The sequence below is a fragment of the Capra hircus genome, chromosome 1, assembly GCF_001704415.2.
Source record: "Capra hircus breed San Clemente chromosome 1, ASM170441v1, whole genome shotgun sequence".
Taxonomy (NCBI): Eukaryota; Metazoa; Chordata; class Mammalia; order Artiodactyla; family Bovidae; genus Capra; species Capra hircus.
In genome coordinates, this window is record NC_030808.1 from 148,524,599 (window position 1) to 148,537,607 (window position 13,009).

The window sequence follows — 13,009 nt, forward strand, 5'->3', positions numbered from 1 at the left end:
TCTTTCCGATTCTATTGTTTTCCTCTATTTCTTTGCATTGTTCACTGAGGAAGGCTTTCTTATCTCTCCTTGCTATTTGGAACTCTGCATTCAGATGGGTATATCTTTCCTTTTCTCCTTTGCCTTTAGCTTCTCTTTTCACAACTATTTGTAAGGCCTCTTCAGACAGCCATTTTGCTTTCTTGCATTTCTTTTTCTTGGGGATGGTTTTCATCACCACCTCCTGTAGAATGTCACAAACCTCCCTCCATAGTTCTTCAGGCACTCTGTCTGTCAGATCTAATCCCTTGAATCTATTTGTCACTTCCATTGTATATTCATAAGGGATTTGATTTAGGTCATACCTGAATGGTCTAGTGGTTTCCCCTGCTTTCTTCAATTCAGGTCTGAATTTTGCAATAAGGAGTTCATGATTTGAGCCACAGTTAGCTTTCGGTCTTGTTTTTGTTGGAATGTATAGAGCTTCTCCATCTTTGGCTGCAAAGAATATAATCAATCTGATACCGGTATTGACCATCTGGTGACGTCCATGTGTAGAGTCATCTCTTGTGGTGTTGGAAGTGGTATTTTCTATGACCAGTGTGTTCTCTTGGCAAAACTCTTGGCAAAAGCAGCCTTGCCCTGTTTCGTTTTGTACTCCAAGGCCAAATTTGCCTGTTGCTCCAGGCTCTTGACTTCCTACTTTGGCATTCCAGTGCCCTATGCTGAAAGGACATCTTTCACGGTGTTAGTTCTAAAAGGGCTTGTAGGTCTTCGTTTGAGAGAAACTAAACAAGTGAAGCTCTATTTATACTATGCTGTTTTTTGTCTACGTTTTCTTGGTTTTCTTTTTCGAGTGTAAAGTGAAAGTGTTAGTCGTTCAGTCGTATCTGACTCTTTGCGACCCCATAGACTGTAGCTTGCCAGGCTCCTGTGTCCATAGAATTCTCCAGGCAAGAATACTGGAGTGGGTTGCCGTGCCCTTCTCCAGGGGTTCTTTCCAGACCAGGTCCCTGTATTGCAGGCAGATTCTTTACTGTCTGAGCCACTAGGGTAGTGTCTTAATTTTTTGATGGAGATTTTCATCAAGCAGAGTTTTGTACATTTCTTAGCTTAAATTTGTACTTTGATAGTAGTATTTTAAAATTTTACAGTTATAAAATTAATTTTTTATCAGATTGAATTATTGGAAGTGGAAAAATCACAAATCCGTTCACAGTGTGAAGAACTGAAAGCTGAAATCGAACAATTAAAATCTGCAAGTGGACAAGTAGGAGCTGATGTATCAACTTCAAGTAACATCGAGGAGTCTGTAAATTACACTGATGGGGAAAGGTAATGTGAGATGAGGCAGTTTGGCTGGGGCTGCAGTTCTGGTTAGCGTGATACTGCTAGTATTCCTCAAAGGTTGTTCTGTCAAAAGAAGTTGCTCACTGCTGTGATCCCAGCATTATGATAGATACAGAAAGAAGTACATGTCGTCATCCTTTCCTTCAGGGAACTAACAGTTTAGTGAACCTAAGTGAAATAGGAATTTCAAAGGAATAAAGCTCTGATTGGTCAGAGTGGTTAGGAATATTTTGGGGTGAGAAAGTGAAAATTGTCCCAGATGTTAAAGAATGGGCTAAATTAGGCAGTGACTTAGAGGATAAGGGTCCATTTCATGAAACTTAGTTTTTAACCTTGATTTCTTTCTCTACTTGGCACCACTTATTTATGGTTTGCTATCTCATTTTACTGCGTGCCTTCCACAATTTTAACTTAGGAAATCCACAATTACTGAAAATTGCCATTACAGGTGATAATAAGGAGGAAGTTCTGTGAAAATAAGAAAACAAGGTACTAAATGGACTTGGGGTTCTGACAGTATTGGTGGTCTGTTGATAGCTTATCATTCAAAAATATTCATTAAGGAAAAAAATGGTCATTAAGGGATAAAATTGTATAACTCTTCCTACTAATATAATAAGACTTGGTACCTAAAACATACTGTTGTTGGGAAATAGTTTACCATCCTTACCTGACATTTAAGTTTTTGAAGGATTTCATTAAACCTGTTTATGGAAATAGAATGAATAGATTAGTACATATAACTATGGGGCCAGGGTTTCAGAAAATAAACTCCCAATTGGTGTCTTGGAAAATGTTAACCACAAACATCTGTAGTACTTGTAAAATACAGATCCTTGGGCCAACGTACGGGTTATTGAGTTGGAAACTTTTTAAACAGTTTTCCAGATGGTCCACTTGCACACTGAACTTTGAGTCATTGATGATCATTTATATTTGTGCTTTCCAAGACAGTATAGCCACATTTGGCCACTGGCACTTGAAACGTAGCTAGTCTGAGTTGAGATGTGCTTTAAGTATAAAATACATGCTGGATTTTGATACCCTCATATTCTAAAAAAGGAGAAGAAAACGCCTCAATATTTTGATCATATGATGAAATGATATTTCATATGTAACTTAAATTTATTGCTTCGTTTTAGTTTTTAATGTGGCTACATTCTTTAAAATTGCATATGGAGCTCACAGTGCTTTCTCTCAGTGCTGTTACATACACTGAAATAGGGTCTTGTGATGTGTCCTGTAGAGAAGGGAAGTTAGCCAGGACACTCCAAAGACTTAAAGGATAGGAGGGTCAGAGATGGCTGTAGGGTCATCCTGGCGCTTTGTCTGTTTTTTATATAGAAATTAGGCATCTGATTGAAGATGAGTGGGTAAGCTTGGACAGAAAGCAGCTGTTATGGGAATGGTGTAAAATTTTAATCCAAGATCCAATGGAATCCTGAGATAAGCTCAGAAACCAAATGTACAGTCACATTTTTGTGTGTTGTCAACCTAAAGATGAGCATCTTGCTCCTTCAGAGATTTCTACCCTAGAAAGATGAGTATCTAAACTAAAGACAGACTTCTTATATTTGGGAGGGGACAGCATAGAAACAACTGTAACATTCTCTTCATCCACGTGTTTTCAGTCAATCTTCAAGGAAAGACCACTTGCTGAATAGTTGTAGGTATGTATCTAAAGTCCAGAATATTCATATGCAGATAGCTACATGTATGGACATCAGGAAGGAATCATCATGATCATTTAATCTAGAGTTTCCCAGTGTTTATAATGAATTCATAGTACAATTGATAGTGAACTTTAGTATGTGACAGGTTCAGAGAAATTCTGCATTTACAAAAGATCTTGTTTAACATTATTTAAGCCAAAGTTTATTAAGCTTAGTTAACCACACATCCATTTATACAACTATGGATATCTCACAGAACATGGTTTAGGGAACAGTTCAGTTTACTTTCCTCTGAAGGAAGCTGAAATTCAAAGAGGTACATCTTATTCTTAGACCAGTGTTCTCACTAGTATAAAAATACTGTTTTCCGGGTAATACCAAGATTTTCAGTTGTAAATAGCATCTTGTTATTTATGTGTTTACCAGTCCACATTTTTTCCAGTCTCGAATTAAAATTATATTAGTTGGAACCAAACAGAGCCTCTAGTTTTATGAAACATTGTATTTACCAACAGATAAATATTTAGTTGTTAAATTATAAATTATTAAGTGAATTATTAAATCCAGTTCTCTTGAGGAAGTTTTGCTTTTCATTTAGTTTGTGTGCCATTCTAGAGATTCCATTTTAATATTTCTCTTAAATTTTAAGCCCTATGTGAATATTAAGCTGTATTATTATAATGTTCATCTAATAGGTATAATGTTTGTGTTTTCAGCCTCAAACTTCGATCTCTTCGAGTTAACGTAGGACAGCTCCTGGCCATGATTGTACCTGATCTCGATCTTCAGCAAGTGAATTACGATGTTGATGTAGTTGATGAGATCTTAGGACAAGTTGTGGAACAAATGAGTGAAATCAGTAGTACTTAAAGTGTCTTTGAGATAATGAAAAGTATTTGCTCAGTCTTTTGGTTGTACAGCTTTCAAAATGTAAACAGTTTTGTTATAGGTATGATAGGTAACAGACTGAAGAACTGTATTCTTTGCTGTATTCTATGCATTCAAGTGTGGACACAAATACTGTGTACACATTATCACACCTTTGAAATGCCTGTGAATCATTGATATTGAGCAGCTACACAGCTAACTCGATTCTGCTTTGAAATGTAAATACTTATAATTAAGTCTGCACATATTTTTTTATTGCCCTAAAGGACCCAAGGGTTTTTCACCAAGAGGTTTTCAGGTTGACCCCTAACCTTTGTGCAATCTTTTCTGGTTCCCTAAAGTGTATTTTTCTCTGACTTGAGGGCTGTGCCATAATACGAATGGAAATGTTACCTTTGATTTTCTTACAGAAAAGTTTAAAACAGGGTTTTTTAAAATGGAATAACATTCCTGATAAGTTTTCAGTGAATTGAGCATTAATGATTCTTTTTTATAAATTCTTATTTCCTGAAATATTTTTTTCATTAAAAGAAAGTAAAGCAGAAACTCCATTTTGCTGGGATGTTTTGTGTGTTGAGATTGCCAATCATGATCAAATGCAAAGTGTTTTTTGCAGAAAAAAGTGGTGATTTTTAGTATAAAAGTATCAAAAATATTAAATGTCCCACTACATTTACCTTGAAGCCCATTTTTGGCTGCTTAGTTTGCATGGAGTGGGCACAATAATTGTTTAATATTTCTTTTTGTGGAATTTCCTGTACAGCCTTTTGTAGAATTACTACAGGTTAATATGAGTTGAGGAAGACAATCTTTCTCCAGCAGTACTGCATACTTTTTATTATATTACAAACCTAAGTGTTTTATATCCTGGAGTTAAGCAACAAACAACCTAGGATTATAGTATTACATGCCCTAAAAATTATGCTTTATTGGTCCCTTGTTTTGTGCAATTATAAAGAGATGGCTTTCTATTAAGTATAACTGTGTATATAATTAAGAATCGTATTTTCCACAACTAAAATGTGCATTATTTTTTTCAAAGTTTTATCATTGCTATTTATTTTTACTTTTGTTTCTGAACATTGAATACATGTTCCTTTTATATGCTTAATTACATGTCTGTCATGTACAATGTTAAATTTTTTATTGTACATTAACTTCTAGAAAAAGCAAATAAGTGAAATTTTATTTGCTTGATAAGGTAATCGAAAGTGTATTTTTGGTATGAAGCTGGTTTTCTGTCACAATTGTATCTCCTCAGATTTTAAAAATCTTGTAATAAAAATATATATGATGGCTAACATTTCAGATATTACTTTTAAGGAATTCTATATTCAAGTTATATTTTGAAAACTAAGATTGTGTCTGTTAAGACCCTCAAGTTGAGCTCATTATATTCATTAGAAGTTACATTTAGAAGACTAATACTGTTGGTTTCCATTAAGAGTCTAAGACTGGGCTCACCTTGAGAGTGTGTGCGTGCATTTTACACTGAAAAAGAAACTTTCTTTGTATAAATCATTTAAAAAAACCTTGCCTAAATGAGAGCAGCTGTGTATAGCATGTCTAAGTTTGTGAATATTTATGTAGCACTTATTTCTGGAATTTGGAATTTTCCCCTTCCTTTTGGTCAGCTATATTCTTGCAGAAATCCATATTATATGGCTGTTAACTGGCTTAATGGGAAAATTAATCATAGAATTAGTAAGAGAAACTTGCTTGCTAAGTTGATTCTTTGAAAATATTTAACCTAATATTCACTCTTTAAGAAAATATTGCCAAGATAAGACTGAAAATGTGGCTAGCAAATTTAAGAGAACAACATGGACCCACATCGCATATATTGAGGTACCTCTACCTCTTTTTTTTTGTTAAATTTGTTAAAAGGCTAGTGTGGGAGGAGTGTGTTGCTTAAACCAATTGTTTAAAGCTTTAAAACAAAACAGTATGAGGACGTAAACTAGAATTGTCCACAGTCCCTACAAACAAGACCTCAGCAGAGACTACAAACTCAGTGAACGCTAAATGTTCACACGGCAAGGCCAGTGGGGCATATTGAGGTTTCCTTTATTCGGTCTTAATTCCTATTGTGAGCAGGAGGCACTGGTGACTGCCCACAGTCTCAGACACTTGACTTGTACTGTTGCACGACCCATTAGGTCATTATTTGACACGGAGGAATAATCAAAGGTTAGATACGTACTAGTGGTTCTCCGCTGGCTGCATTTTAGAACCACTTGAGGAGTTCTTAGGAATCCCAGCGTGAGGATGCTCCCCATACTATAAGAGTTTTGAGGGTTGAACCAGTTGTCAGACTTTTTTTAAGGCCTCCCAGTGCACCATCAGAGCCAAGAGCCATTGATCTACACCCTCTAGTGATGAGTGTAAGTGTTGAAGTCAAGTGGTTCCTGAAACCAACCCAGAATCTGCATGGCCACTTTCTCCTGGGGTACGAGGTCAGGGAAAAGGAAGCAGAGCTGGTGCCCAAGTTAGAAATATAAATAACAACAGAATGCTATACTGTGAAAAGACTTCCCCACTGCCTCCCTGAAGGTGACCAGTATTTTTTTGTATGTCCTTCCAGAAGATATTAGCTGCATACATATACACATTCATATATATGCATTCAGTTTCTATTAAATTTTATATCTTTATATTTGATTATATATTTGTATCAAATCTACACAGGTATTATACCATGTAATTGGTAACATTTCCATATTACTCTTTGAACAGCTTTAGTAGCATTTTAAAATGACATGAATACGCTCCCAATGCTCCTTTTCTTTCTTTCTGGAAAAAACACTACTGTGGAAATAAATACCCACCACACATACTTTTTCAAGCGTATCCAGAATGTAAATTCCTTGTCATGAATACTGATTGGTCAAAGAGTATATGGTATGTTAATTTTAATAAATGTTGCCATCCAGAAATCGTTGTACTTCAACGCCTATGAAAAATAAATGTACGAGTGTGTTTCTTCCTATCTCCATCAAACTTACTAATATGTGGGAAAATGGAGGCTTGCATTTCTTTGTCCCAGGTTGAACATGTTCCCATGTTTTATTGGCCACTTTAATTCCTTTTCCTGTGTCCCCGTCATAACTCTGCCGCCTCTTTTGGATTCTTCAGTTTATTGTTTTAAAGAAGCTGAGTGTCTGTTAATGTGGCCGCAAATGGCTCCAAGCTTTCAGAAAACGTGCTGTTGGTTAAATCTTAACTTTGCACCGTGTCACATAGATTCATTGGGATGGAGTGAGAGACTCAATGGAGTCATGTTTTTCTGGCCCTTGAACAGTGTGCAGCTTTATGGGTGCCGACCCCCATTTAGTCAAAAAATCCACATACTTTTGACCCACCCAAAGTTACTAATAACTTGACCAGAAGACTTACTGATGAATAGTCAAGTAGCATATGTTATATGTATCGTTTACTGTATTCTTAAAGTAAGCTAGAGAAAGAGTCATAAGGAAAATGTTTAAAGTACTGTACTACCAAAACTTGTCATTTGTTTACAAAAAGATGGGCCATCTCAGTGGGTACTTCAGTATTGTCTCATGTGAAAGATACTGAAAATGGGAAGGTAATGTGAAGAATTCATATTTATTTACAGGTATAATGATTCATGCACCGATAATGAAGAAGAAATAATATGATTGCTTTATGGCAGCCTAGTGTAACTGATATAATTGCTTCATGATAGCCTATTCTGTACACTAATTATTATCAAATTTTTATGGTATACAGTTTTATAGTCATTATGGCATACAGTATTATAGTCATATTCTTAATATAGTATTGGAAATGTTGCAGTTTTTTTTGAAACTTACCTGTGATGATAAGCAGTTCTTTCAGTTAGAAACTTACTGTATGGTAATATAATTCTTTGAGAGCAAAGTTATAAAATAGGAAACAACACATTAATTTTATATTGTTTCACTCACCCTATAGTATCTCTGTATATTTTATACTTTTATGACATACCTAAATTTTCCTTATTAAATAAATCATGCACTGTTATATATGAATGCTGAAGTATAAATGATTTACACCATGTTAATTTCAGGAGTACAGCACAGTGATTCAGTTATATATGTATATTTTTATATTTTCTCTTACAGGTTACTACAAAATATTGAGTATAGTTCCCTGTGTTATACAGTAGGTATGTTTTGGTTATCTGTTTTACATATAGTAATGTGTATATATTGATGCCAGCCAACTAATTCAGCCCTCTCCTCCAACTTTTTCTAAAATTTTTAGATATTTCTGGGTCATGCAGCTCAACTGTATTTTTAAATTGTAATCTCCCCCCCCCCAAATTTCCAATATATTGAAAAAAATCCACATATAAGTGAACCCAGGCAATTCAAGCCCGTGTTCAAAGGTCAACAATATTTGTCTTTTCGACATTGGTCACAGCTCACAAAGAATGCCATTAATATCCTTCCATTTGGCATAGAGGAAAATATATACTGTTTTCCAGGATTAATTTTATGATCACAAAGTTAATTTACATATACTGGCCTCTAGAGAGAAATTCAAGACCAGAGAAGACAGTCGTCGTAAATTCAAGCCATTCAAATGCAGGTGAAGTTTTTAGGTGAATGGGGTCATAGAGAATGAATTAACCATTATAATGTGTGAATCACAAGTTAAATTTCCTGAACAAGCATTCTGCTAAGAATGGGCTGAGTAAATTCAATTACCTATTTCAAACAGATGAAACAAGTTGAAGATTCAGTGTTAATTTCTTGCAAAGCAGTCAGGACTGAGTGTTATGGTAACAATACATAGACTCAAAAGAACTTTGTACCCCAACCTGGCTAATCCTTAGGTTGAGTGTCTTCAGTAGGTAGGTATTATCCAGAACTCAGCTGTATCCTCATAACAGTGTAATGGTGCTTTATATTCACGAAGTATTGAGTACGTGAGTCAACAGTCACGTATGGGTTTCTTGTTAAATACTGTGGAAAATCTTGGCCTGTGTTTTCAACTGTGTGGCCAGTTTTCAAAGTGTTTGCTGTGATCTGAACCAGGGCTGACTGGAAGTAAGTTTGGGCTTTTTGTTTTCTTTTTCTGAATAGACAGTTGTCCCATGTTTTTGCGAGTCCCTTGGTGGAGTGTCTCTCTGTGCAGACAGCTGAGACACTAGAGGGGGCTCTTCCCAACTTGCTGTGTGACTTGGGAGTTGTCTAAGCAGCTCACAGTCTGACCTTTTCCTGGGCATAGAATTAGAGGGGTCTAGGGTCCATGGTGCTGGACAGGGAGGCCTGGCGTGCTGCCATTCATGGGGTCACAAAGAGTAGGACACGACTGAGCAACTGAACTGAACTGAGGGTCCATGGGGTCACACAGAGTTGGACACGACTGAATGACTTCACTTTCAGTTTTCACTTTCATGCATTGGAGAAGGAAATGGGAACCCACTCCAGTGTTCTTGCCTGGAGAATCCCAGGGATGGGGGAGCCTGGTGGGCTGCTGTCTATGGGGTTGCACAGAGTCGGATACGACTGAAGTGACTTAGCAGCAGCAGCAGGGCAATAATAAATACTATGTATCATTATATAGTATCTTTAATTCCATTATGTAAACTATATGATAAAAGTATTCCCTGTAATCACTTTAACCAGTAGTTTCTCATTTTCTACTAATTTACTGTGTTCTTGTTTTTTTTCAGTATCAGATATTTTAAGCTCTATAATGGAAATTTGGGGGTTTTTTTTGGGGGGGTGCATACTGGGTGGCTTATGGGATCTTAGTTTCCTGACCAGCAATGGAACCAGGGCCCCCAGCAGTGGAATCACAGGGTCCTAACCACTGGACCACTAGGGAATTCCCTCTATAATAGGAATTTTCAAATGTATACAAAAGTACAGAAACCGTTCACTGCAGCACTGTATACAATAGCGAGGACATGGAAGCAACCTAAATGTCCATCAACAGAAGAATGGATAAAGAAGATGTGGTACATAATGCAACGGAATATTACCTATAAAAAAGAATGAAATAATGCCATGTAGAGCAATGTGGATGGGACCTAGAGAGTGTCATTGTGAACTAAGAGAAAGACATATGATGTTGGTTATGTGTGGAACCAAACAAAGGATACAAATGAACTTATCTGCAGAACAAATAGATTTATAGATGTAGAAAACAGATTTATGGTTACCAAGGGGTAAAAGGAAGAGGGAGGGATAAATTGGGATATTGGGGTTGATATATATACACACCACTATATATAAAATAGATAACCAAGGACTTACTGTATAGCACGGGGAACTCTTCAGTACTCTGTAATGGCCTATAGGGGAAACGAATCTAAAAAATGGATGTATGTATAACATTGACTTTGCTGCACACCTGAAACTAAAACAACATTGTAAATCAACCATACTCCCGTAAAAAGGAAAGTAGAAAAACTATTATAATGAACTCATGTGCACCCATCACTTCAACAGTTTCCAACTCATGGTCAATCTTGTTTTATCTATATTCCCATTAACTTATCCCTCTGGTAATCATTTGTGATTGTAAATATTGACTAATTTTTTTATTGTGTAAGTATATACCATTTTTAAGTGTACAGTTTAGAGGCATGAAGTACATTCATTTCATTGGGCAACTACCTCCACCATCCATTTCCAGAACTTTTTCATCATTTCACATAAACTATATATCCTGTAAACAATAACTTCCCATTCCCACCTGTCCCTTGGTGGCCTCTACTTTCTGTCTCTACGAATTTGCTTATTCTAAATATCTAAGTGGAATCATAATGTGTTTGTTCTTTTGTGTTTGGCTTATTTCACTTTGCATAACATTTTTAAGGTTCATCTATATTGTTGCAGATACCAGTTTCATTCCTTTTTAAGGCTGAATGATACTCCATTGTATGGATATACCATATTTTTTCCATTCATCCATCCATGGACATTTAAGTTGGTTCCACTTTTTGCTATTAATAATGCTGCTATGAATACTATTGTATAAATATCTATTGGTGTCTTTGCTTTTAATTCTTTTGGATACATACCTAGGAGTGGAACCTTCCTTTTTTCCCTCCTCTTACCTGTGCTTTTCAAACAACTAGATTATCTACAGCACGTATTAGTCATTCCCACTCCCAAGTTCTCTAAATTCTAGCCATAACTCAGAGAACATCTAAAAACTACATTGTCCTAGCTTCCTCTAGACTTAAGGAGCATGCAGTCATATTCATCAACATGAGACATCGTTTGTAGACGATTTGTATACCTTTTGTAAAACTGGCTAAAAGCGTTTGACTAGCATTTATATAAGAATCCATGACAACTCTTTCCTAAAAATGCCAGAAAAGAAAAATTTTTTTAAAAGCAAGAGTTGGCTCCTCAGACAAACCTGTATTTCCTTTCATCGAGGCTTTACATCACAGGATATTTGTTTCCTTGCCTTCCAGGAAACTCACAGGTAAAATGTCACATTTGGAAAATTAACCCATTTCTAAAGGCCTTGCTACATTCATTTCTGCCTTCTGATTAATGACTTCACTTTAAAATGTTAAATGCTATTTTTAGGAAGTGTTCATAAGCGCATCTGTTAATTGAGGTATACTGTAAGCACCAGGTACTAAATAATCATATAGTTTTGAATTCTCCAAAATGATCTAGAGACTATATAAATACATCAAAAATAAAAACCCAAATCCCAATTTTTGTTTGCCAGAGAAGCAAGAGACCTGATTGAATTCAGGGCCAAAACATCCAGAGAGAGAAGGCGGGAAAGGTGGGGAGTGGGAGAGTCACGTCGGGGAGGCTGACGAGCTGTCTTCTGCAAGGTTACACAGGGTAGGACTGGCTTCACAAAACCCCTTGGCTTTGAAGGCCCAGAAACCTGTCAGTCAGCACAAGGAGATTATTTATCTGGACCAATCTCATTTCAACCAAGCTCCCAGACTAATGTATGGAATCAGGATTCCAGTTAATTTAGAAGGAGAATTTAAACCCCCTGAAGAGGGCATGGCAACCCACTCCAGTATTTTTGCCTGGAGAATCCCATGGACAGAAAAGCCTGGTATAGTCCATAGGGTCACAAAGAGGCAGACACAAATGCAGCGACTGAGCACACATGCTCGCACATGAAACACACTTGCCCACATGACTGGCTTGTTTATGTCCAGAGACTTCTGGGTCCCTGATCCACCCATCCTTTGCCATGGCCAGGTCCCACTGCTTCTTTGTATCTCTCTTGTTGACAGTGAGTTTCTTTACCTTCAATTCGCATTTCCCAGAGCTGTTCATTCCAAAACTCTTTATCACTTGAAACCCACTTTAAGTGTCTCCTCTTCAAACTTTCTTTGATCCTTCAAGTCTAAAGTAAGTTCACATTCAGGACTGGAAAAGCACATTGTTCCTTTCAGGTTTCTTTTCACTGTGTTTTGCTGCTGCTTTTGTTCAGTTGCTCAGTCATGTCTGACTCTTTGCAACCCCATGGACTGCTGCCTGCCAGGCTTCCCTGTCCTTCACTATCTCCCAGAGTTTGCTCAGACTCATGTCCATTGAGTTGTTGATGCCGTCCAACCATTTCATCCTCTGTCACCCCCTTCTCCTTTTGCCATCAATCTTATCCAGCATCAAGGTCTTTTCCAATAAGTTGGCTCTGTGCATCAATCAGGTGGTCAAAGTATTGAAACTTCAATTTCAGCATCAGTCCTTCCAATGACTATTAAGGACTGATTTCCTTTAGGATGGACTGATTTGATCTTCTTGCAGTCCAAGGGACTCTCAAGAGTCTTCTCCAACCACAATTCAAAAACATCAATTCTTCAGTGCTCAGCCTTCTTTATGGTCCAACTCACATCCATACACAACTACTGGAAAAACCGTATCTTTGACTATACGGACATTTGTTGGCAAAGTGATGTCTCTTCTTTTAAATATGCTGTCTAGGTTGGTCACAGATTTTCTTCCAAGGAGCAAGCGTCTTTTAATCATGCCTGTAGTCACTATCCACAGTGATCTTGGAGACCAAGAAAATAAAATCTGTCATTGATTCCACTTTTTCCCCATCTATTTTGCCATGAAGTGATGGGACCAGATGCCATAATCTTTTGTTTTTTGAACGTTGAATTTTAAGCC

General features: G+C 36.8%; 1 protein-coding gene across 1 annotated transcript in view; it reads left to right on the plus strand.

The window, feature by feature from the left end:
- Positions 1-6,879, plus strand: part of MORC3 (MORC family CW-type zinc finger 3) — a 44,665-nt gene extending 37,786 nt beyond the window's left edge. The window contains exons 16-17 of the mRNA XM_018052757.1: positions 1,157-1,314; positions 3,719-6,879. Coding sequence (XP_017908246.1) covers positions 1,157-1,314; positions 3,719-3,872 — 312 coding nt within the window. The 3' untranslated portion in view covers positions 3,873-6,879. The remainder of the gene's footprint in view (positions 1-1,156; positions 1,315-3,718) is intronic.